General features: G+C 39.1%; 1 protein-coding gene across 14 annotated transcripts in view; it reads right to left on the reverse strand.

The window, feature by feature from the left end:
• The window catches only part of fmnl2a (formin-like 2a), a 134,206-nt gene that overhangs the window by 3,831 nt on the left and 102,699 nt on the right, over window positions 1-27,676 (reverse strand). For 4 of the 14 annotated variants that reach the window (XM_087267397.1, XM_087267395.1, XM_087267393.1 and 1 more), the window contains 11 exons: window positions 26,123-26,247; window positions 24,995-25,197; window positions 24,168-24,402; window positions 22,053-22,121; window positions 21,891-21,971; window positions 21,593-21,722; window positions 21,327-21,490; window positions 19,490-19,591; window positions 18,653-18,748; window positions 16,581-16,704; window positions 2,829-3,894 (listed from right to left, as the gene is read on the reverse strand). In XM_087267397.1, coding sequence (XP_087123523.1) covers window positions 3,785-3,894; window positions 16,581-16,704; window positions 18,653-18,748; window positions 19,490-19,591; window positions 21,327-21,490; window positions 21,593-21,722; window positions 21,891-21,971; window positions 22,053-22,121; window positions 24,168-24,402; window positions 24,995-25,197; window positions 26,123-26,247 — 1,439 coding nt within the window. In that variant the 3' untranslated portion in view covers window positions 2,829-3,784. Of the gene's footprint in view, window positions 1-2,828; window positions 3,895-7,551; window positions 7,817-13,519; window positions 13,622-15,876; window positions 16,705-18,652; window positions 18,749-19,489; window positions 19,592-21,326; window positions 21,491-21,592; window positions 21,723-21,890; window positions 21,972-22,052; window positions 22,122-24,167; window positions 24,403-24,994; window positions 25,198-26,122; window positions 26,248-27,676 lie in introns of those variants that run through there. The other 10 variants (XM_087267398.1, XM_087267394.1, XM_087267392.1 and 7 more) reach the window with 6 other exon arrangements.

Here is a 27,676-nt window from a genome sequence, read left to right on the forward strand (position 1 = left end):
CTGAACAAAAATTATGTACAGTATAGAATTTAAAGTCATTGTGCAGTGGAAAAAGAATGAATATTGTGTCTGACTCCCATGAGCTTGGAGGACTGCATCATACATCTCAGCACTGACTCAAATAACTCAGTGTTCTTGCAGGACTCCCTGAGTTCAATAGGATTCTTTGGATTCATCTTTAGTGCCTCCTCATTCATCTTACCCCAGACATGCTCAATAATGTTCATGTCTATTGACTGGGCTGGCCAATCTAGGAGCACCTTGACCTTCTTTGCTTTCAGGAACTTTAATGTGGAGGCTGAGGTATGAGAAGGAGCGCTATCCTGCTGAAGAATTCGCCCTCTCCTGTGGTTAGTAATGTAATGGGCAGCACAAATGTCTTGATACCTCAGGCTGTTGATGTTGCCATCCACTCTGCAGATCTCTCGCACACCCCTACTGAATTTCAGCCCAAACCATGATTTTTCCTTCACCATACTTGACTGATTTCTGTGAGAATCTTGTATCCATCCATGAATCTTGTTCTAGTAGGTCTTCTGCAGTATTTGTGATGATTGGGATGCAGTTCAACAGAAGATTCATCTGTTAAATCCACCTTCTGCTACTTTTTCCAAATGATCAACTAGAAGTCAAGTTATTATTTGTTGCTCTTACAAGTGGAATCCACGACTTTTATCAGGTAATTTGCATACAGCACTTCATTTAGACTTGTTTCCAGAAATGCGAGATACTCCAGTTCATAATTTCACATTTTCCTTAGCAACATCAATCCTTTCCTTAAACTTTCTCCTACTTGCCTGAAGTCTTTCATAATACGACACATACAAACACTCCTACACTCCATCTTCTTTCAACAATGCTCATGTTGTTTATATCCGTGTCGCAACCTGCAGCATCTCCAGCCATCAACATTTTACAACACAGCTTTAACTTCCTTAAACCTTTCTTATGCTCTATTATATTTTTTTCTCAACAAGGAATGTGGCCAGTTTCAGCTAACATAAAGTCGCCTTCAAATCAAAATGTCCTCTTCTTATTTTTACATGTATACAGTCAGTGTTGGGGAGAATAAATGTATTGTATGTATTTAGTTGTAAATGTATTTAGTTACAGAATACCTGCTTTAAAATGTATTTTGTAACATATTCCGTTACTTTGCTTAATCCTGTTACTGTATTATAAACACTTGGAATACTTCCCCTTGAAAACAGCCTTCAAGTCTATTAAAGAAAAGAAAAAACTTCAAAATAGTTTATGTAAAACCAAGGTAATGTAACAGGTCGTATCTATTTTAATTTCTATTATAAAAACGTCTCACCTAAGAACAATATTGCAAATATTAGAAGAATGCAAAATGTGTTTGCTTTACAAAAATGTAAACCTCAAAATGAACAAGTTTTGTTTTAAGGTTGTTAGCTGGCAGGCAGAGATTGCACTGCACTGTCAGGTTTCGCTCACCCCTCTAATTCTTTAAAGAGAAAAAATACTTGAACTTCCAAGACGTGAATGCATTTTTTCCTGCTGCTAGAAGGTTGCTTCGGTTGCAGCTCCAACCCCTCGAGCTCCTGGGGTCCGTTCTTCGTACCTCGCTTAAATGATCTAAGATGATTTGGCAGATCCTGGATCTTTTAATCTTGATAACTGATCTCTCGCTAATTTGGTTCTTCAAACAAGTTCGCGAATCAGATTAGAATGTTTGGATGAACTGATCTGAGATCGCTGCGTGTGTTATGAAGGACAGATCTATCGATCCTCGAAATCATGATCAGCAATGCAACGATTGGCTGACGGCATAGCAGCGTAATGACATCATCTGATTAATATTCAATTATCCATGTGAGCAAAATTACATCAAATTAGCAGTAACCGTTTTGTTTAATATGACACGCAAGAACTTTCCACATTTGTTATGAGCTGCAGGCTTTACACTTTCATTTGTCAAGACAAGAGTATTCATCATGTATTTCAATGCAAATCAATGCATTTAGTTCTACATTTAGAAAAGATTTTCTTTATTAATGTAGCCGTTTTTTAATCGGTGTATAAAGAATAACTGGTTGTTTACAAAAGCATTTTGATATTGGTAAAGGCGTCTGCAACTTTTGTGAAGCATCAAATCACTGGCATATTAACTATCGAAACATGTTTATGACTGCATAAATGTATTATTGCTTAAAAAAAATCACATATTTTGCATTTCTATTATACACAATTTGTTCTAAAGCGATCTAAAAAGTTCATTTCAATAAGTTTTCTCTTTGCACCAGATGGCAGTCTTTGTACTTTCATTTCGAGGGTGCAGATTGCATATGTTTTATTAATATGTATAACTTTATTTATTTTATTAATGACTATAACTTTATATATATATTTAAAAATTATGTATTATTTTCCCAAGTGTATATAAGTACTACTGTAAGAAAATATCAGAATTCGGTAAATACTTTCTGTATTATCTTTGCTTGAACTAAGCCGATCTAATCCTGTTTATATGAATTAAACCTGCTCCCGATCAGGTTTGACCTAGCAGAACTGTTGCCATGACAACAACTCTCGGATCAGCTTTGAAGAACGAAACGATCCTTGATCGTGTCAAATCGTTAATATCCAAATCCAGCTAACTGAGTAATCCACGTACGAAGAACGGACCCCTGGTCTGAATCCTCCATATTTGTACACTCAAGTTAACCAGGGCTGCCAACTTTGGCTAAGGTGCCCATAAGTTCCGCCCACATGTGTCAGAAAAGCAAACGCAAATTTAAGAAGCGTAAACGAAACCTCTGAAAGCGCAAACGAAACATCAAGCAGCAAATTCACGGACAATGATGGCAAAAAAAGCAGTTTATTTAAAAAACATGGTTGTTGTCCGGTGTTTCTGATCGTCCCTTTTGCTGCGTGAGAAAATGGAGGTAAGAGCATGAGAACAGGGTCATTTGCGTGAGTCTCACTGAGTTAACACTGGTACTTGCAGTCGGGAGTGTAGCTTCTGTTTCTATGGTTTCGGCGGTAATTTAGTAATATCATGGGCCAGACATGCATGGGCCGAAGTATTCCAATGGTATTAGGAAAGTAACTGTATTCTAAATACCCTGTTTAAAAATAGTAACTGTAACGGAATAAAGTTACTCATGAATAGTATTCTAAATACGTACCGCCGGTACATGTATTCAGTTACTCCCCAACACTGTATACAGTAAGTAGTTCTTGTTCTTTAATCAAGTACTATAACCTTCCCATCCCCTCAAAACGACTGATCTGCACTTCCTGGTCACATGGAATTCCTTTAAAGTGGGGCTATGAGTATTTCTGAACTCATTGATTCTTTCAACAAACCAATGAATCCAATCATGCACCGGCCTACTCTTTTCTCGTTTCAGGACTGTTTCAAGTGGATGCAAGACAATCTTAACTTCCATTTCAGGTCGACTTTAAAAAGTCGCTCATCCAGATTGATCAGATGTGGCGAAAGCACTGAAATGTTTCAGCTTTTGTACAGGTTTATGATGCAAGTGTTGGAATAGTTTAACATTCTGACACCTTCTCAAGAGAAACACTGATCTCGCCATCTACGATTTAAGATATAAGACAGATCAAGACACTTTTCGTATAAAACAAACAAAAATTACAAACAGAAGACAGTTACACGTTTGATTCAACACCTGATTGGACAGATGTTAAGTGTAGGCACTTGACTTTCAGACCTGCTGTCATCTTCAGTCCTTCATTACGTTGTTCTGGAGCTGTCAACTCCTCCATTCCATTCACTACATTCACTCCGCCCTCGTCACATGACCATCTCTGCGTTGTTGACAGGCCGCAAATTGGGATCATCAAAGCGTCTCCGGACACTCCTCCTGACGGCATCAGCGCGCCTGTAAGGTTGGTTTCTCAGATCTGATGTAGGAGGAACACAATACAGTTTAGTCAGTCTCTGGGTTCAGATCTTCTGGACATGCTGGTGGCCAACTGGGCAAAGCAGCTTGAGGTTTTACTGCACTAAAAGCACTTGGAGTTCTATTTCAGTTTCTGAATGTGAACGGAAACTACTGTACTAAATGTGGCGCTTTTTTCACAGAAACAGTTTTTGGTCAAGGTTGTTGGAAAAACACTGACAAAACATATCTGAACTCTCAAGTAAGAGGTTGAATGTCTGAATGGCACTGCACTATAATACAAAATATCAGCAAAAGGCATTTGAAGCACCATGTTTATCAATGACAGTACACTATAAAATAACATGACAGTCACGACAACAAATGATTCTCCATATTTTGATAAATTAATAAAGTTTAACTTAATATTTAAGTCATTTAATTGATGTGTATATTGAGATGATTGGAATTTCAGTTAATTCTAAAACAAAAAAAGTTATGGTAGTGAGATTATTATCATTTTTTTTACAGAATAACTCTTGTAACATGCAAAGGTTTGTGAACCCCTTGCAGAAAATGAAAAATGTTTTTTTTCTTCTAATCAAAATACGAGAGATCACACAATGTGTTTTTAGAGTGTCCTCGCTGCAGCCTGTTGCAGGATGACATACTGTATCAGGTTCAATACATAATGGACGTGCATGAGCGATCGGTTGTTGTGTGTTATTAATGTCTACACCTACTCCAACCCTAAACTCAACCCTCAGTTGTTAACATCTACAACTAACCCAGCCCTCACAGTTATTAACATCTACAACTACTCTAAACCCAAACCTCAGTTATTAACTACTACACCTACCCCCAAACCTCAGTTATTAACATCTAAAACAGGGGTGTCCAAACTCGCTCCTTGAGGGTCGGTGTCCTGCGTATTTTAGTTTCCATCACAATTTAACACACTTGAACTAGCTTTGGACACCCCTGATCTAAACCTACCTGAACCCTAAACCCAACCCTCACAGTTAACATCTACACAAACTTCAACCCTCGAAGTTATCAACATCTACACCCACCCCAACTTTCACAGTTATTAACATCTACACCTACCCCAACCCTAAACCCAAACCTCACCCTTATTAACTTCTACATCTACACCAGGGTGTCAAACTCCAGTTCCTGGAGGGTTGCAGGACTGCACATTTTAGTTCCAACCCTGCTTCCAAATACCTACTTGTGGGTTTCAAAAAAGCCTCAAGGACTCAATTAGTTTGATCAGTTGTCTTATTAGGGTAAGGCTAAACTGTGTAGAGCTGCGGCCCTCCAGGAACTGAGGTGATCTACACCAACCCTACGCCAAACCCTCACAGTTAACATCTACACCTACCTCAAACCTCACAGTTATTAACTTCTGCACCAACCCTAAAACAAACCCTCGCAGTTAAAATCTAAACCTACCTCAACCCTCACAATTATTTAGATCTACATCTATCCCAACCCTAAACCCAAACCCCAGTTATTAACTTCTACACCAAACCTAAGCCAAACCCTCAGAGTTAACGTCTACACTTACCTCAACCCTCAGTTATTTACATCTACCCCAACTCTATACCCAACCCTCGATTATTAACATCTACATCTACCCCAACCCTAAACCCAAACTTCAGTTATTAACCTCTACACCAACCCTCACAGTTAACATCTACACCTACCTCAACCTTCAGTTATTAACATGTACACCTACCTCAACTCTAATCCCAACCCTCAATAATTATTATCTACAACTACCCCCAGCCAATCCTCAGTTATTAACTTATACACCAACTCTTACAGTTTACATCTACACCTACCTTAACCCACACAGTTATTAAAATCTACACTTACCCCAACTTTCAACCCTCAATTACAAACATCTACAACTACCCCTACCCTAAACCCAAACCTCACCTCACAGCTATTAACTTCGACGCGAACCCTAAACCAAACCCTCACAGTTAACATTTACACCAACCTCAACCCTCGCGGTTATTGACATCTACACCTACCACAACTCTAAACCCAACCCGCAATTATTAACACTTACAACTAACCCAAACCTAAACCCAAACCTCACCTCACAGCTATTAACTTCTACGCAAACCCTAAACCAAACCCTCACAGTTAACATCTACACCTACCTCAACCCTCACATTTATTAACATCTACTCCTTCCACAACTCTAAACCCAACCCTCAATTATTAACATCTACAACTAACCTAAACCAAAACCTCAATTATTAATTTCATCAACCCTAAATCACAGCCTCCCAGTTATTATCTACACCTACCCCAACCCTCATGGTTATTAACATCTACACCTACCCCAATTGTGAACCCAAACCTCATAGTTAATAACTTATACGCCAACCCCAAACCGAATCCTCACAGTTAACATCTGCAGCTACTTCAATCCTTACAGTTATCAACTTCAACACATTACCTCAACTCTAAACCCAACTCAAAATAATCAATAAATACCCCAACCCTAAACCCAAACCACAGTTTTTAACTTCTACACAAGCCCTTACAGTTTACATCTACACCTACCTCTACTTACACAGTTAACATCTACTGCACACCAACCCCAACTCTCAACCCAACCCTCAATTACTAACATCTACAACTACCCCAACCCTAAACCCAAACCTCAGTAGTTAACCTCTACACCAACCCTCAACCAAACCCTCACAGTTAACATCTACACCTACCCCGACCCTCACAGTTATTAACATCTACACCTACCCCAAATCTAAACCCAAACCTCAGTTATTGACCTCTACACCAACCTTTAACCAAACCCTCACAGTTAACATCTACACCTACCCCAACCCTCACAGTAATTAACATCTACACCTACCCCAACTCTAAACCCAAACCTCAGTTATTGACCTCTACACCAACCCTCAACCAAACCCTCACAGTTAACATTTACACCTACACCAACCCTCACAGTTATTAACATCTACACCTACCCCAAATCTAAACCCAAACCTCAGTTATTGACCTCTACACCAACCTTTAACCAAACCCTCACAGTTAACATCTACACCTACCCCAACCCTCACAGTTATTAACATCTACACCTACCCCAACTCTAAACCCAAATCTCAGTTATTGACCTCTACACCAACCTTTAACCAAACCCTCACAGTTAACATCTACACCTACCCCAACGCTCACAGATATTAACATCTACACCTACCCCAACTCTAAACCCAACCCTCAATTATTAACATCTACATCTACTTCAACCCAAAACCCAAACCCTCACAGTAGCATGGGTGCTACCATATTGAACCTGATCCAGTACATCATCTTAAGAAAGCGTCATATCTGTAACATTAAAAAACTTAAACAAGTAGATTTTACTGACCTTTTGCAAAATAACTTTAAGCAGATGTACTTCATTCAAAAGCAGTGACATTCTGACATTTTTAGTGTTCGTTTGCTTTGAGCTCAGTGTTCCTCCTAGAGAAGAGAACTCGATGGAAATGACACTAATGTAGACTAAACTATATTTCTACATGTGGGTCAGTTCAGCGTGAAACTATGCAAGGCAGAGTCTAAGGGTCTCAGGTCACAGCATCACCTAATTAACTAATCAAATCAGTTCAATCGGGTGATGAGGTACATAATGAGGTACCTGGAGCCTCGGCCCTTGAGGGTCAAACTTCAAGACGCCTGATGTGTGTTAAATAGAATGACAGACAGAAAGTGAACATGGCTTCTATGTTCAGTGTCAAAAGAAAGCAACTCTAATGTTGGAGGGAGCAGAATGAACAATGATAATAATAATAAAGAGAGAGATGCTTGCCAGGTCTGAGTAGCATCCACTGGGGTACTACTGGAAGAGTTCCTTACTCTCCAGTGCACATTGGGGAATTTAGTAATATTATTCTTCTTTAAGGCTGAGTGGAGAGGAAACAAAAATGGAGGTTAGAGTTGGAGCGGATTGCAGGCCGCAGCACAGCGAGCCAAGCTGCCCAGGGCTCAAAAAGAGGAAAGGTCAACAGGTCATAGGCAGTTGCGGGGAAGGTGTTACTGAAGCGCCACTGAAAGAACTGCGCTAATCAACTCTATTACTCAAGCTGCTCTGCACAACGGCTCCAGCGTCCAGATACAACAAAGCAAGTATTGACCTCTTGCACGGTCACTTCATATTTAAACAGTGAAACCAATGAAAATGTGTCAAGCTTCCCAGAAGTGCAGTGTTATAAGCCAGGATGTGTGGGTAAGTAGAAGGCATGAAGCATTGTGGAAACTTAAGAGTGCAATATTATGTAGGAGAATCTCAAGAAAACAAGTCTTCCCAGTCGTGTTTAAAGAGATAGTTCACCCAAAAATGAACATGTACTCTCTATTTGCTCACCCTAGAGGGGTTTCTATCCTCTGTTGAACACAAATAAGATTTCTAAAAATTGTTTAGTGTTTGAAACCTGTAAACATTGACTTCCCTAGTAGAAATACAAATACTGTGGGAGTCAATGGCTACAGGTACTGTGAAGGTTTGGTTTAGGGTTGGTGTAGAAGTTAATATCTGAGGTTTGGGTTTAGGGTTGGGCTAGTTGTAGATGCTAATAACCGTGAGGGTTTGGTTTAGGGTTTGTGTAGGTGTATATGTTAACTGTGAGGGTTTGGCTTAGGGTTGGTGTAGAAGTTAATAACTGTGAGGTTTAGGGTTGGGGTAGGTGTAGATGTTAATAACCAGGAGGGTTGGGGTAGGTGTAGATGTTAACTGGGTTTGATTTAGGGTTGGTGTAGAAGTTAATATCTGAGGTTTGGGTTTAGGGTTGGGCTAGTTATAGATATTAATAATTAAGGGTTGGGTTTAGAGTTGGGGTAGGTGTAGACGTTAACCTTGATGGTTTTGCTTAGGGTTGGTGTAGGTGTATAAGGTAATAACTGTGTGGTTTGGGTTTAGGGTTGGAGTAGGTGTAGATGTATAACGATGAAGGTAGAGGTGTAGGTGTAGATGTTAACTGTGAGGGTTTTGTTAAGGGTTGATGTAGAGGTTAATAACCAAGGTTTTGGGTTTAGGGTTGGGGTAGGTGTAGATGTTAATTATTGAGGGTTGGGTTTAGGGTTGGGGTAGGTGTAGATGTTAAATATTGAGGGTTGGGTTTAGGGTTGGGGTAGGTGTAGATGTTAATTATTGAGGGTTGGGTTTAGGGTTGGGGTAGGTGTAGATGTTAATTATTGAGGGTTGGGGTAGGTGTAGATGTTAATTATTGAGGGTTGGGTTTAGGGTTGGGGTAGATGTAGATGTTAATTATTGAGGGTTGGGGTAGGTGTAGATGTTAATTATTGAGGGTTGGGGTAGGTGAAGATGTTAATTATTGAGGGTTGGGTTTAGGGTTGGGATAGATGTAGATGTTAATTATTGAGGGTTGGGGTAGGTGTAGATGTTAATTATTGAGGGTTGGGTTTAGGGTTGGGGTAGATGTAGATGTTAATTATTGAGGGTTGGGGTAGGTGTAGATGTTAATTATTGAGGGTTGGGGTAGGTGTAGATGTTAATTATTGAGGGTTGGGTTTAGGGTTGGGGTAGATGTAGATGTTAATCATTGAGGGTTGGGGTAGGTGTAGATGTTATTTATAGAGGGTTGGGGTAGGTGTAGATGTTAATAACTGAGGGTTGGGTTTAGGATTGGGGTATGTGTAGATGCATCTTTTTATATTCAGAAAAACAAACTAAATCGGTTTGAAACAAATCAAATGATGATAGAATTTTCATTTCGGGGTGAACTATCCTTTAATAAAAGTTTGAATGTTCATAAATATTCAAGCTCATATTAGAGCAGTTACATGTTTTACTTTGAGAGATATTTTATATGACAGACATTTTTAGACTGTTTTGTTGAGATCTTATTCACCCTGCTGAAATGCATCAAGTCACGGAAGCAAATGAACTAAAGATGAGAACACCATCTCAAAACATGCTTCATGCATGTTAAACACATTGGGATGACTTTATGCATCTACTATGGGTAAATGAGAGAATTATGCTGTATCTAAATTTAGTGCTGAATCTCACCAAAACGTATACCAAGACGAGCCATTATATTATAACCAAATATAGTAACTACAGGATCTCCTTTAACCTGCAAAACAGAGCACGTTGTGAGGCAATAATTTGTTTAGGTGGTTTTCGGTTTAGTGGGATATCTTATACAATGCTAATGTAGCAGGTCCGCCAGGTCACATATATTTTGAGGTGATGGTGATGTAGCTTAATCATGGCATAACTTTTCCAGTGTGATCCACAAATGTTTAATTGTATTCATGTCAGGTCAATTTGGAGGCCACAGCGTTAAATGGATCGTTCACACAAAAAGGACAATTTAATTTACTGTTTACTCAGCCTCAAGTGGTTATAAATCTTTGAGTTTCTTTCTTCTGTTGAACAGAAAAGAAGACATTTTAAAGACGGCTGAAAACCTGTAACCATTGACTTTTATAGTAGAAAAAACAAACACTATGGAAGTCAGGGATTACAGGGTTTCAGCATTTTTCAAAATGTCTTCCATTGCGTTTGAAGAAGAAATAAATGGGTTTGGATGAAGGGCGAGTAAATACTGGCAGAATTTTCAATTTTGGGTGAACTACCCCTTAAGTATAAAGTCACAAGTGTTTCTTGTGTCACCCTTTGATGAATATAAACAATATTATTTTCCCCAGTGATGGGAAGGGCATCTGCTGGGTAAAAATGTGCTGGATGAGTTGGCGGTTCATTCCGCTGTGGCGACCCCGGATTAATAAAGGGACTGAGCCGAAAACGAATGAATGAAAACATTATACCTCTGAGCCTATTTAAAGGGATGATAATGTACTCACCCTCAGGTGGTTCCGTACCTTTATGAGCACAAAAGCAGATATTTTGGGGGAAATAATGTTAGAAACTTGTAAACATTGACTTCCATAGTAGGACAAAGAAATACTATGGAAATACTATGTTTCAACATTTTTCAAAATATCTGCTTTTTGTGTTCATCAGAAAGAAATAAAATTCTCAAGTGAATGACGAGTAAATAATGGCAAGATTTTTGAGTGATCTATCTCTTTAATAAAATCTGATGCCTTGGTCACAACTGTTGTAGCTGCTTGTGATTTGTCACTCTGTGGACCTGCGGTCACTGCTTATAAGTGTGTGACTGGCCGTTCTTTCTTGGATCAATTTATGATAACACACGACTGGACAATGGTTTGACGTTCGTGTATCACTTCTGATGTACTTGTATTCACAAGTTGCAGTTTGCGAGATTGTGATGGCATGGTGCATTTGAACTCCAATTTGTCTTATCAGCTATCAACTTTTGACACTATACTTACTGAAAACCGGTCCACAGGTGGTATATGAATTTTTTTTAATATATATAATTTGACATTTTTAGACTCTTTTGGTGAGATTCTGTTAAATTCAGATGCATATACTTTAGTCAACAGCATAATTCTCTCCTTTACTTAAAGAATGCATGAAGTCAGTGCAGCAAATGAAGTGAACATGAGGAAAAATCCTCAACATGATTCATGCAGACAGTTAAAGGTGTGGAAGACAGAAAGTCACATGATACCAGAACTTCCCATCACAGCAAGACAAGATGGAGTGAGAGAATGCAGAAAACCAGTGAGCATGGTAATACTTCCCAAAAAAATCTCAATGACTCACAATGACATGGACAAATGATCACACGAGCAAATCATAATGTCACAAACCAACAGGCCAGTGCTTCAGCAATGACAGCTCAAGTTAACTGACATGAAATGAGAATTAAAGCCTTAGAGGACTAAACAGCAACTGGGGTGGCATTTGCATATACTAATGTTCAAAAAATAAAACTCATCAATCATGTTCAACCCAGAAATTTAGAATGACAAAATCAACAGGAAGATTGCATGGATTTCCATATTGGATCTGTTTTCCACGAGATAATAAAATATGGTGCTATTTTTAAATGTATTCATTTTTCAAAACTTCAATGTATGTATGTATAAATATATATAAATATGAATATATGAAAATTTATATATATATGTACTCTGCTTGGTCTGTGTCCGAGTAGTACATGTACGGCTGTATGCTGATCCTCTCACTCCTGCTTCTTCTTTTAGGGTGCTTTCACACCTACACTTTTGTTTCGGAACCTGTCTTCTTTGCCCAGTTAGCGCGGTTAGTTTGGCATATGTGAAACCACCAATCACTCTCGGATCAGCGGCAAATCAATCGCTCTGAGATTGCTTGAATGAGGTGGTCTCGGCTTGATTGAAACGAACTCTGGAGCAGATCGATTGCAGTGAGAAAGCAAGACGATCCGAGCGCGATTATATCACTGTGTTTTATGGATATCTAATAGGCATACGGCTATATGAAGAGAGAATTATGTGTATTAAGTTTCGCGAGTCTCCTTATTACCGCAAATGATTGATAATCTCCCGGTAATCTCACGTCTCCCTCCCGGTCCTCAAATAGGCTACGTTGCGCACCCTTCTCACCCCTCCCCACCGCATCTCCCCTCACTCTTTAGACACGTCACGCGCTCCTTGTCAAACACCACCAAACCACCAGCTCTCCTGACAGCTGAGCGGGACTCTGCAAAATAAACCCTGACACTCTGACCAATGTGATGAGAGTTTACTCACACGTGACTTGTTATAGCTCTTTTGGTCCGATTAGAAACTTTGCAGTGTGAAAGCGAACCGTACCAAGAAAAAAAAGAGCAACAATGTAACATTTGCAATCTGTTTCGGAACAACTGAATCGATTCACAGGTGTGAAAGCACCCTTAGTCTGCCTGTCTGTTGCAAACACAGAGCAGCTGAGCTCTTGGCTCCGCCCCCTTGTTACGTTGGGCAGGAAGCTGAAACAAATTTTCATGTGAAGCAACACGCCCCTAAAACAGCGAGCTGTGTACACGCCCCCAACATGACAATTTTCAACAAATTATAATAAAAATATCTGAACTGTGTTTTAAACTGAACCTAAACTGGCACACTCAGAAGAACCATAATATTAATATTAAATCATAATAAAGGGGTAAACTATGAGCCCTTTAAGGAAATGAACAGAGTTTTAAACACTGGTGGGTCTGTTAAAAGTAGTGTTAAGAGTTTTGAAAATTGACATCAGGGTTTAGAAAATTTGTGGCAAAACAATTGAAAAAAAAAGCTTTAAATAAGTAGTTTGAACAAGCAGCACAAATCATTTCCAGTGGAGTTCGTTTTCCAGGTTTCTTTCTGTACTGTAAACTGCAGAGGGCGCCAAAAGCACTCTAATTCAATGGCTGGGCGTAGTTGAGCTGTACATTCTAAACTCTGACCTGTTTGGCTTTTTGTGACATTACATTTCCTCATTACATTCGTGTTACAATGATAAATATGAATACATATTACACTCCATGCAACAACAGCAAAAATAGGTGAGATCCTCCCTTCCCAGCACCCCTCATGCGTGAGTTTTAGTGGGAAAAGAAATGAAAAATGAACGTGACCACATCTATCAGCCAGCACACATTCAGTAGGGCCGTCCCTCAGGGAAATCAAACCAGGAATGTGAAGGGGTGCACACACACACACACACACAGAAAGAAAGAAAGAGAGCAGCTTTATCCAGCGACCTTTAAAAGAGAGAGAGTCTAAGCTTTAGAAGTGGAGCTCCTCGTTGAAGTAACGCGAGCTGCGTTTGGCCGTGCGCGCAGTAAATGGGACAGTCTTCAGCACTGCGTCCAGACGAAACACACACACACATACAAACAACACAGGGTTTAACTGCCACAGCAACAAGCACAATGTTAGCACTTTCTACACAAAACAGCACACTCTAGCATAATCACATGGTACTAGCAGCTATTATATCAACTATTTGAACATGGTTTACAGCTAAAACAGTTCTAGAGCTGTCTAGAGGATTACATAAAGGGTACATTTCACACTACAATAAAATTCTCCTCTGAAATATGATGTTTTTAAATGGTTAGAAGTGAATGAGTTATTCATAAAGGGGTCATATCATTAAACTCGAATGTCATTTTCCCAATGGAATAAAACAGTTTTTATACATAGTTGTAAAAGTCCTCAAAATGAGAGAGAGTGAGAGATTTCTAAAGTGCCCTTAATTCACATTTCATTCAGTCTCAATTGTACATTTTAGTGGTGGGCAGAGCGAGGCTAAATGAAACACTGAAACAGTTGAAGCGAATGTGTTGAAGCTTCGAAACGTTTCGAAACCCGTCTCCATAGTGACGCCTAGTGGTCATTTTTTATGTATTGCTCTGAAACAGCTTCAGCGAGTAAGGTGAAGCTGCAGGCCTGGAGACCTAACTGCACACTCAGGTTTCCAGCCATTTCCATCCTGGTCTTAGCTGGTCAGGCTGAGAGATGACTAGCTAAAACCAGCTTGACCAGCCTAGCCAGGCTGGGAGCCCAGCCAAAACCAGCTATGTCCAGATTAAACCAGGCTGGTCATTTTCCAGCCTGTCCAGCTAAGACTAGGCTGGAGATGGCTGGAAACCAGCCTGGAAGTGGCCAATACCCCTCTAAAACCAGGCTGGTCGACCAGCTAAAACCAGCCAACCAGCTTAAGCTTTAAGTTTTTTTCAGCAGGGGTATAGTACTTTTAAGTAATTTTGCAAACCTCATTGAAAATGTAATAATAATTCAATAATAGCCCCTTTCACACAGTGATACCGGTAAATATCCGGAAAATTTCCGGAAAGACTTTACCGGTATATTGAAAAAAGCGCTGTTCACACAGGCGAGGACGTTACGGAAATTATCCGCAAAAGAGCATTCACACATCCATTCCAAAATACCGGTAAATTCTGACATCATTCACCACAAATGAGCTTTAAACGGCTGCGCTTGTATTTGTAAACATTTGACTAAATTACAAACTCTGTGGATGATCAATATTGTGAACAACTTTCACAGGATCACTTTCGCATGTCGAGATGTTCATAATATGTACGTGTGCTGGCGCTCACAGGCTGTTTCACAGGCACACGAACGTAAACAAACAACGGCTTATCATAAGCATCTCATCGATGATTATTTACACAGTTGGCATTAAGAAGAACATATAAACGTGATCTGACTAACTTCTAGCAGCTAAATGTGTCTGGAAAAATATTCAAAGGCTTTTATCCTCACAAACCGCGCAGACGTAAATGCGTCTGACTGTTGTGATTGGCTAAAGCAGACGTCTCACGTCAGCACGTTCTAGACGTGCACGCGCTTATTACGGGAATCTTCCTTCTGCATTCACACAGCGCAGCATTCCAGCAAATTGCCGGTAATGTTACAACTTCTCTTTCCGGAAAAAAGCCAGAACGAATTTACCGGTATTTTCAAAAAGGACCTGTTCACACATACAACCTTTCCGGAAAATTGCCGGCAATTTTCCGGAAAGGTCTGTATGTGTGAAAGGGCATAATGTCATTACGCTATTGTCTTGCCGTCAGCCAACTGCAACAACTTGCTAATCATGATTTATAGATCTGTCCTTCACAACAACCATGAGCAGCAAATAAATTATATTTTTATATTTAAAAAAAAATTTTATATTTGGTTTGAAGAACCATGATTTATCATGATTCAAAGATCCAGGATCTACCAAAACCCAAATCCTCACAAGTTTTTGTTTGATGATTGATTTATTTTAGTAAGTTAAGTTTAGTGATTCATTCATTTTCTTGTCGGCTGAGTCCCTTTATTAATCCAGGGTTAATTAACCACAGCGGAATGAACCGCTAACTTATCCAGCACGTTTTTACACAGCAGATGCCCTTCCAGCCGCAACCCATTTCTGGGAAACATCCACACACACACATAGACACACACTCATGACAATTTAGCCTACCCAATTCACCTATACCGCATGTCTTTGGACTGTGGGGGAAACCGGAGCACCCGGAGGAAACCCACGCGAACTCAGGGAGAACATGCAAACTCCACACAGAAACGCCAACTGAGCGACCTTCTTGCTGTGAAGCGACAGCACTCCCTACTGCGCAACTGCTTCGCCCTAAGTTTAGTGATATTAAAAGTTTCAACAATTTTTTTTTAAGTTATACTGTTTTTAACTTGATGTTTGAGTCAATTTAATGGACATAAATTCAAATGACTTGTTTAGCCAATTCGATTCAACTTAATAAAATTTAAGGCAGCAACATTGTTTTACAGTTTACTGTGTAAAGCTGCTTTGAAACAATCTCTGTTGTAAATCGCTATGCAAATACAAGTGACTTATTTTATTTAAGTAAAAAAATAAATTACGATTATTTAGCCGATAAAATTAATAACAAAATCACTGCAAAATGAGACCTATTACCCTGCTATCATTATTAATTATAAACCACATCATTTTTTGAGTTGTGTGTAAAAAGGTGTACAAAGTATATAAATAAACTTAACTTTGAAACTTCATCGAAACGTAAGATATAATATGACCCCTTTAAGCCTACAGTAAACATGTTTAGTAGAAGTACTCCAGCTCAGAGCTGTAAGCAGTAACAGCACACACGCACACACAATCAGCCTGTAATGACAACGGTCAGTTAATTGTTATTGATCAGTAAAGCTTCCCACCAGTCACTGAGAGCTGGTTAGTGGCTCAAACTAACACTTTATAATAAATGTTCTGCAAGCAGCCCCGACAACAGAACGCTGGGTTGTGTGTACCTGTGATGATGTCCTCAATGGCTCCGTCTTTACCCTCATACACGTGTCTGCTGTCCTTCACCTGCTTTTTCCTCAGCTCTGCAATCAACTCCTGCTGCTGACGCTTATTCTTATGAGAGGGAGACTGAACACACATATACATACATAATGACATCTCACACAACCACATTCAATGTTATGTTAATCTACAAAACTTCTCCCCACACTCCTTTATACAATGCGTTCAAATGATGGCATACCCAGCGAAAGAAAATGGGCTATACAATGTAGAGCAGTGGTTCTCAAACTGTGGTACGCAGGCTGAAATAATATGCCAAAATGAAGTGAGTTTTTCCTCAAATCAAGCAAAATAATCTTGTTTTTTTGATTCGTGATAAGATTATTTTGCTGACACCATTGGCAGATTATTTTGCTTGTTTTAAAGAAAAACACGCTTCATTTTGGCATATTATTTCTTAAAACAAGACAATATGTTTTGCCCGTCTAGAAAATGCTTCTTGATTTAAGAACTTTTCGATATTTGTACTAGAAACAAGACAAAAAATTTAAGTAAGAAAGGCATTTTTTTGCAGTGCATATGTCTGCTAAAAGACAGAAATGTTTAATTTACTAACTGTATTGTAAGTAAATCATAAAAAGGTTTTCATATTAGTCAGTAAAATTACTGAAATCCATTTAAAAACTGAATAGATATAAATTTACACACCGCTAAATAAATATACTTAAAGGGTCACGAAACACCAAAACACATTTTTTGAGTTGTTGACAGTCGTATATGTGTCTCACACTGCTAAAAACACTATTAGGACACCTATATTTCACTAAAAAGGTGTAAATTGGTTGTTTTTGCGTTATTTCAAGCAAATTCGTACTTCCGGTTTGAAACGAATTTTTGAAGCTGCGTCACGGTCATGACATAATAGCGTGTATTCCAGCGTGCAGACTGGACGTCTGTGCCAGAGTGTGTCTTATTACGTCTTACAGTGTGCTGCATTAATGCATGAGTAAGGCTTGGTTCAAACCAATCAGCGCGCTCTATTGTACAACTTCATTAATATTTATTACTGTCACAGTGTTTAGACGACAGAGACACCACGTTGTGTTGGCAAAACAAGCGTGAAGTGTTGCTTTTATATTTTGCTGCAGTTAAGTTTCGTTTTCATTTTCTCTCTGTGAGAGCGCAGACTCGTGTGGATTAACAGTGTACGCGACGCGCGACAACAATAACTTACGTGTCTAAGGAGGATTATTGTTTACCTGAGAGCTGTTCTCATCTGCAAACGCTGAGATCCGGTTTCGCTTGTAGTCTTCTCTTAATAAAGACGCGGCTCTAGTTGCTGGTGATTGTTCTGTCTCTACAGATTTGGTAAGTGAGCGACCAGTGCTCTTTGTTTATTCAGTTCGTATTTTATTCGTATCAAACAAACTATTGCACCGAGTGTAAACAAGTTAGCTTTACAACCAAACTATAACCTCATGTAGGATTTTGTGACCGGAATAAGACACGCGGCTTTCTGACACTATCTGCCGTGTGCATCTAAGTTTCCGGGAAATGCTGAGTTTTTTCTCTCATTCGGCGTGCGGTATCAAACATTGCATGAAAAATACACGCTTAGAGCAGTTCCTCGAATCAAATATCACGTTTGTCAGGAGGGACATGAATGAATTCCCTGTATGAAAGAGCCAAACTGCAGTTAAAGTCCACCATTTAATAATTTGGCAAATAATTCGACTACAGATGTCCATGTAAACACAGTCACATTGTCCGCTGTGGTTGTGTGTTTTGACTCTGAAATTCAGCGCGCCCAAATAGACACTCCCACACCAAGCCTCTTTTCTTCCTCCGACACTCCCCCCTAAACAGAGCTGGACACGCCCACTTTTCTGACTTTTTCCAAAGTAGAGGTGTGAAAACACCCTGCTGAAACGAGGGGGTTTCATGGCCCTTTAATGAGGTGCTGAAAATGGGCGAAATTAAGCAGATTCCACGTAGGTCTATCCATGACACACACAAACGCAAACACTAAAACACTACTGAAATCTCACTATCATTATTTTGTCATTATTAGTACCTTCTGATCCTCCTGCTCCATCGCCTCCTGCTCAATCAGCTTTTCCATCATCATCTGCTCGTGTCTCTTCTTCTGTTCATTATCCTCCTCTGCTTGCTGATAGAGAGAAAAACCCATCAGTGTTGTTGGCAATGAGTAGTTCAGCAACACAAGTGGTCAGAGCAGCGATGGTGTAAATCAGGCATGTCCAAACTCGGTCCTCGAGGGCCGGTGTCTTGCATAGTTTAGTTTCATCCCCAATCAGACACACCTGGGCTAGCTAATCAAGCTCTTACTAAGCTTTCTAGAAACATCGGCTGCGTCCAAAACCGCCTACTACTCAGTAGGTACTGCATTTGAATTTAAACGTACTACTCGGCCGTTAGAAAAGTACGTTCTATACAGTATGAATGTGAAATGTATGAATGGAATTCGGACGTACTACATCTGCCATTTTGTCATGGTCACGTGACCTACCTGCGTCAGTTGCATCGCCTCATTTGCATTCATGAATTCTCTCGCGGGGCATTATGGGATGGCGTAGCATGCATGGAATGCGCACTTCAGAATCTCGCCGGAAGTAGGAAGTCATCCGGGTACTTCTCGCATGCTCATTTTCGAATTCTATGAATTCGGACATACTACTAGGCTCGCATACTGATTTTAGCGTACTATATAGTATAAAAGTATGCGGTTTCGGAGGCAGCCCTCCTTGCAGGTTTCTTGAGGCAAGTTGGAGCTAAAATCTGCAGGACACCGGCCCTCCAGGACCACCTTTGGACACCCCTGGTTTAAATGAATGAAAGAAGTGAAGCAGTCTGTCTGAACGGAAAGGTGATGTGTAATTGGTCTTATTACCCTGTACGCCTTCACAAAGCGCACAAACACTGGGAAAAATACAGATGGTGGCGTCGTTTTCGCGTTTTCTCCGAAGAATTTCACCACCTCATCAAAGGCATCCTGAGCGGATGAGAAATGAACAAAAACACCATAGAAGAAACGTTATTCAGAACAACATGAAATACAATAACCGAGTGTTTTAAAATCTCAATAAAAATGGTTCATGTATATGATTTCATTATTTCCAGTAAGATCTCACGAGGAAACAAAATTCTATTTATATATTTCATATATTTTATTCATGTAGAAACAGGATTTTTAATAATAACAATAATAATAATAATAATAATAATAGCAGCCCCTAAACTAGGGATGGGAAGATTAACCGATATGTATCGATACGCGGTCATGCGCGTGCACGATGCGAGTGCATCGGTTGAGCAGCAGAGGATGAATGAAATTTTGGAAGCAAATCGAGATGCATCGGTTTTTGCGAGATGCATCGATTTTTCCGAGATACAGCTTCTATTTTTAATATAGAATGTATTTTTTATTTATTAACAAGTGTTGTCAACCTGTTTTGGCGCATAATTTAATCGACCTACATAAAGTAAGCCTTAGCAACTTGCGGATGTGCACACACTACAACTCAGTGTATCAGGTGTGCGGATAAGGCTAGTGGTGCGCCCTCAGAAAGTGCGAGAAGCAAAACAAACATTTTATTCCCCACTGAGTTTTAAATCTAAAGTATGGCAACATTATGGATTTAAGGATGGACGACATGACAGGACAGATGCAATTTGCAAAATGTGCCGCGCATCTGTAAAATACGCGGGCAGTACGACTAATCTGAAATCTCACTTGAAGCAGCGCCACGGTGTTGTTGTGAAAGCATCTTCCAGTGTTCCTGCATCCCCGGCTTTCGCTCTGCTTCAACTGTACCAGCTCCAAAAGTGGTGAGAAAAGCATTGCAAGTTTTTTTTCCGTGCGCAACAGTTCTGCTCGCTCTACGCCAATAACGAATGCTACTGCATTGTTCATCTGCAAAGATATTCAGCCTAGTGTCACGGAGAACGAAGGTTTTAAACACCTCCTCCTGTTAATTTTTATTTAATTATAATAATAATAATATTAATAATAATAATGATAAAAATAATTGGGTGTCACGGTGGCACAGTGGGTAGTTTGACCACCTCACAGCAAGAAGATTGCTGGTTTGTTATATTTTTATTAGCCTGTTGTTTACAGTGACAGTGATGTTTCAAAGCAGCATAACACTGCTAGTTCAAGACCTTAAGTTTGAATAATCAGTGACAAAATATATCTTTGTAAAACTTGTTTTCATAGTTGAAAAGTTAAATCACAATTCTTGTTGTGCAATGCTAAATTTATTTATGTTGAAAGAGTGCAAATATAAACATATTTTTTTAATATATATTGCACTTATACATTCTGTTTATCTTGAAAATACTTAAATAATATGTGCTATATGTTCTAAAATGGTCCTCTACTGTAAACTGACACTCTGGCTCTGAGAGAAAAGTCAGTTTGTAAAAAAAAGTCTTGGTTTTGCTTGGTTTATAAATAATCAAACTCATTCAATGGCACAGCATCCTCTTTCACATCATCTCATAAACTTGATCTAATTAGTTAGTGCTGAAATATTGCATCGTATCGTGATATGGGTGTGAATCGTATCGTGTTGCATCGCAATATGTCACAAATGTATCGCTAATATATCGGATCGTATTCTTTACATCGAGATGCGTATCGGATCGGCATTATAGCTTAGATGCCCAACCCTACCCTAAACCTCACCCCTACAGCCATTTGTTTTGCAGTGTATTACTGGTACCTGAGCGATCTTGGCATCATCCTGCAGTTTCTTGAGTTTGTTCTCGTTTTGCTGTATGAAGTCTTTGAGCAGAGTGTTGTGGCCATGCATGCTGTACTCTTTCCTGGTCAGATCCATCCCTCGCTGAAGCTCCTTCACATCTAATAAAACATTCTCCAGAGAGACTGAAAGACACAGACATCTTTTAGATCAAACCTTGACATGTAATCAAACACCACTGTCTTTTTATTGTAATACTGTCAAGAGTTATATGTGACGTTTCTTACCAGCTGCCGCTTTTTCCACATAGTTAAGCTCGTTATAGAAGAGCGACACCTGCTGGTATTTGTCCTTCACTACATTTGCTATGTAGTGCAGAAGAGTGATCTTGCGGTCTGTTGATTTAGTGTCTAATAACTGGAAGAAAACACACACAAACCATCAGAACCTTTTGATACTGAACCTAAATATAAAATTAATCAAATTAAATACATTTTTACTTATTAAAGTAGCCAAACCAGTCATTTAATTTAAAATAGCTAATGTGTGATTGGATTAAAAGAAAAATGGGTGTGGAAATAATACCAGATCTAAGCTCTGCAGCTTGAAACCATACACTGCTCCTCTTTTACTGCTGTTCATGTAGTTCCCCAGAGCTAAGATGATCTGGGAGAGAAACACAGCTTGATAAAGACACACATGGTCAAGAGGGAAAACAATGAATCAGGCCAAAAAGAAAACTCTTACTTCCAGAATCTTCTTGAGTTTTTGTGAGGACTTGATAGAGACAGAGGCTGCAATGACGGCATGAAGTTGCTATTGAGATAAGAAAAAAAAAAAAAACAGGAGACAAAATAAAATTATTATCAAAAGAAGATTACTATAAATGTTGAAACATCAAAAAAGATATCACAAAGACCATTTCTAAAGACAAAACTGTAGTTGAATTTATTTATAATATTATATAATTACTATAAATGTAAGAAATGTAATTTAACATGTTACAATTAATTAAATTGTTAATTTAACAATATATCTTACACTAATCATTCATTCATTCATTTTCTTGAGGGCTTAGTCCCTTTATTAATCCGGGGTCGCCACAGCGGAATGAACCGCCAACTTATCCAGCACATTTTTATGCAGCACATACCCTTCCAGCCGCAACCCATCTCTGGGAAACATCCACACACACTCATACGCTATGGACAATTTAGCTTACCCAATTCACCTGTACCACGTCTTTGTACTGTGGGGGAAACCAGAAAACCTGGAGGAAACCCATGCGAACGCAGGGAGAACATGCTAACTCCACACAGAAACGCCAACTGAGCCAGCCAAGGCTTAAACCAGTGACCCAGCGACCACTGCGTCACCCTCAATTGCCATCAACAGTTTAAAACTAGCATAGAGCGCTGTCTTCTGTTCAAAACTAGCCTATAGAGGGACATCTGCGGTTAAAAACTAGCCTATAGAGGAACACCTGCAGTTAAAAACCAGCCTATAGAGGGACACCTGCAGTTAAAAACTAGCCTATAGAAGGACATCTGCGGTTAAAAACTAGCCTATAGAGGGACATCTACAGTTAAAAACTAGCGGTTAAAAACTAGCCTACAGAGGGACATCTCCGGTTAAAAACAAGCCTATAGAGTGACATCTGCGGTTAAAAACTAGCCTACAGAGGGACATCTGCGGTTAAAAACTAGCCTATAGAGGGACATCTGCGGTTAAAAACTAGCCTATAGAGGGACATCTGCGGTTAAAAACTAGCCTACAGAGGGACATCTGCGGTTAAAAACTAGCCTATAGAGGGACATCTGCGGTTAAAAACTAGCCTATAGAGGGACATCTGCAGTTAAAAACTAGCCTATAGAGGGACATCTGCGGTTAAAAACTAGCCTATAGAGGGACATTTGCGGTTAAAAACAAGCCTATAGAGTGACATCTGCAGTTAAAAACTAGCCTATAGAGGGACATCTGCGGTTAAAAACTAGCCTATAGAGGGGCATCTGCAGTTAAAAACTAGCGGTTAAAAACTAGCCTACAGAGGGACATCTGCGGTTAAAAACTAGCCTATAGAGGGACATCTGCGGTTAAAAACAAGCCTATAGAGTGACATCTGCGGTTAAAAACTAGCCTACAGAGGGACATCTGCGGTTAAAAACTAGCCTATAGAGGGACATCTGCGGTTAAAAACTAGCCTATAGAGGGACATCTGCGGTTAAAAACTAGCCTACAGAGGGACATCTGCGGTTAAAAACTAGCCTATAGAGGGACATCTGCGGTTAAAAACTAGCCTATAGAGGGACATCTGCAGTTAAAAACTAGCCTATAGAGGGACATCTGCGGTTAAAAACTAGCCTATAGAGGGACATCTGCGGTTAAAAACTAGCCTACAGAGGGACATCTGCGGTTAAAAACTAGCCTATAGAGGGACATCTGCGGTTAAAAACTAGCCTATAGAGGGACATCTGCAGTTAAAAACTAGCCTACAGAGGGACATCTGCTGACTAAAGCACTAGACTAGAGCACTGTTTGCTGTTAAAAACAAACCTAGAGCACCATCTGCTTTTAAAAACTAGCCTAGAGTGCCATCTGCGGTTAAAAACAAGCCTAGAGCATCTTCTGCTGTTAAAAACTAGCCTAGAGCGCCGTCTGCAGGTAAAACCTAGTCTAAAATGCCATCTGAGGTTAAAAACTAGCCTAGACTGTCGTCAGCTGTTAAAAATAAAGCTTAGAATCCATACTAGAGAGAAAATGTATGCATTTTGTAAAGCTCACAAAAGATGTAGAAATGATTTCTTAATTGTTTTTCTACCACAGCTCCAGGGAAAACAGCTTTTTTTTTTTTTTGTAATTTACCGGCGTGAGCATCTGAATGCTCTCTGTAAAGTTCCCCACAAATGCCATAATGGTCATCTTCTGCATGAGGCGCTCTATCTTGCTGAACTGGATCATGAAGCGATCCTCGTCTGTCAGGTTTTCCAGAGGCTTGCGCTCCTTTTCGTACTGCCGCAAAACTTTCAGCTCCGCTTCCGATGGAATGAATCTCATCAAACACTCCACGAAATCCACCGGCAATGTCCTCAAGTCAAATCTTAAACACACATACACACACACACACACACACACGTCAGAGCATTAATATAATCACATTCGATTGTCAGTTCAGTTTGGAGTACAACAAAAAAGTTCATGATTAGCTCTAATAAAATAATTTATTAAATGATCACTCCCCTTTTCTCAGTAAATCGGCTCATTTTACATTTCCCCTAGAGATAGACATTTGAGTTTAACCTCTTTTGAATCCATTCAGTCTGACAGGAGCACTTTTACCTTAGATTAGCTTAGCATAAATCCTTGAATCGGATTAGACCATTAGCATCTTGCACAAACATTTCTTTAAAAGAGTTTCAATCATTTTTCAATTTAAACTCTTTTGTAGTTCCATCATGTACTAAGACAAAACTTTTTTTTTTTACATGTTTGAATGAGATGCTAATAGTCTAATCCGATTCAATAATTTATGCTAAGCTAAGCTAAAAGAACTTCCGTCGGACCCGAAGATCGGCTGAATGGATTGAAAACGTATGGTAAAACTCAACTTTTGAACTCTAGGGGACTTGTAAATTCCTTTAAAGAGGTATTGGTGACAGTGAAATATCTATAGTGTGTCAGCTGTGAATTACAATTGAATGCCTCTGCAGATCTCCTCTGATGTCTTGCCCACTTTCCTAAGGGTGATGGCCAGGTTTTTCGATCTGTTGGCGTCCAGCAGCGAGATTTTATGTGGTCCTTTCTGAGCGGTCTTCTGTTTGCTGGAGGTGATGTCTATGGCTGGACCTTGTGCTTTTGTCTTGAACATCTCCTCAAACTCATCCACATTCAGATCCTGAAGAGAAAAAATACAATAATCTATATTGATAGGTGCAGTTTATATACCAACGTAAAACAACAAAACAAGGTGTAATAAGCCAACAACAATTCAGCATTAGTCTTTTATTTTTGCCAAGAAATTTATTTCCCTACTGAAAAAAACAGCTTAAACCAGCCTAGGCTGGTTTTAGCTGGTCGACCAGGCTGGTTTTAGAGGGGTTTGGCGATTTCCAGGCTGGTTTCCAGCCATTTCCAGCCTGATCTTAGCTGGTCAGAATGGCAGTTGACCAGCTAAAACTAGCTTGACCAGCCTAGTCAGGCTGGGAGCCCAGCCAAAACCAGCTATGTCCAGCTTAAACCAGGCTGGTTAAGCTGGTTTTAGCTGGTTATAGCTGTTCATTTTCCAGCCTGACCAGCTAAAAAAATTGACAGCGTTTTTTTAAATATGTTTAGTTGAAATATTCACAGCTTTAATAAACAGCTATGTAAATTTCATGTTTAATCATATTATTTCAATTCATTGTTTGTTTGTTTTTTCAGTTTGTGCTATTCAACAAGGTTTTTATTTCAATACTTTTGGCATTGATTTTGTTCCATATTTTAACTTTAACATTTTTTTTTTGTTTAATGTTTAGTCTTTAAATGTCACTTTAAGCTTAATACTAGTATCCTGCCAAATAAGTAGTGAAATATTATCCACTGTCATCATGGCAAAGACAAAATAAATTTGTTAATAGTAATTACTCATTAAACTATTAAGTTTAAAAGTGTGTTTTAAAAAATCACCATGGAAATGTTTGAAAAAGATTAAAATTGAATCATTTTGGCTTTAACTGTATATTAAGAATACTAATATAATAGGAATTATGCATTGTGCAAAACACAAAATAAATGACAGCGGACCACTAACTAAATAGTTTTTAAACCTTTGTCTTTCTCACCTCCAGTATTCTTTCATCGTCGATCTCGTTGAAGACGGTGCCATTGATCTGATTGGGTTTCAGCGCCACCCAATTGAACACGGGCATGCGGAACTTCGTCTTGATGGGTTTCTTGATTTTCACAGCTACACAACATAACACAAAGAGCATGTTATAATCATACAAATGACACAAACACAACAGCATGCACTGATGTGGAGCTGGATGGTGAACAGCAGACACAGACAGGGTGTGTTTATCTCAGTGCACATACAGTATTTGAGGGTAAATGAAGTGACGTGATCAGTGAGTAAAGAACAACAATGGGCCAGCTTCAGAAGAAGAAGGTGATGGAATTGCAACTAAATCCTCTAAAACTTAATTTATTTGCTTCACTGTACAAACTTAAATGACAAAAAGGTTCTTATTTTTATGTTGATTGAACTTAATTTAATAAGTTAACTAGGTTGGAACTAAATTGTATAACTTAATATTTTAGTCAGTTTGATTGATGTAAGTTGAGATGACTAGAAAAGTTAATTTGAGTCACCTAAAATATTGTCAGCTAGGGTTTTGTTTACAGTGTTGGAAAGTGCTGTACATAGAACATCCGACACACTATAATCAGTCTAGAGCACATTAACAAGGGAGAGTGAAAAGAGATATACACGCCCCCTTTACACTAATGCGTTTTAGTTTGAAAACGCATACGTTTTGCTACGATTACGCCAACCATCCACGCTACGCCGGATTTCTCGAGCGCCGAAAACGGAGCGTTTCGAAAACGCTGGAGAGGCCGTTTTAATTCTAATACGCTGCTGCTCCATCTCAGTGTGGATGATGGAAACGGAGACATCTGAAAACGGAGGCGGAGCTGCCAACATTCGCCTCTCTGATTGGGGCTTTTCCTGAATATTAAGTAGCCTACACACACAGTTTAGTCCTGTCTCCTCTCCTTGTAAGTTCAGACTTCGCAAGTTTGATCAAGGCTGCAGCCTCTTCTTCTCAGTTTAATATGGAAAACAGACTAACGTATACCGAGGACACGGGTAAATCTTCAAAGGGAACAGTGTACTTTATAACTTCATTCACTTCACCCTGGCTACGTTGTTTCACTTTCTCAACAATAAAATGTAAACATGATTTAAGGAACTGCCTATTTTCATTTTAATATTAGCAACTTAACAGACAGCAGAAATGTTGAAGTCAAAATTATTAGCCACCCTGTGATTTTTTGTTTGTTTTCTTTTTCAAATATTTTCCAAAATCATGTTTAACAAAACAAGAAATTTTCACACAGGATTTCCTATAATATATATTTTCTAGATAAAGTCTTGTTTGTTTTTTCACAATAAATCTGACTTCAACTTTATCAACAGGGGGGCTAATAATTCTGACCCTCAAGCATCCCTTTTTGCAGTGCTTAATCTTTTCCCTAGTGGATATTTTGGGGAAGGTTTCAAGCATAAACCCAATTTTGTTTTTTAGACAAACACCATATCACTGACTTTGAAAACACAATCTGTTAATTTATGTATTTTGTTTAATTTTTTTCCGTTAATTTATTTATATAAA

The sequence above is a fragment of the Danio rerio genome, chromosome 9 (assembly GCF_052040795.2).
Source record: "Danio rerio strain M-AB ecotype USA chromosome 9, GRCz13ab, whole genome shotgun sequence".
NCBI lineage: Eukaryota > Metazoa > Chordata > Actinopteri > Cypriniformes > Danionidae > Danio > Danio rerio.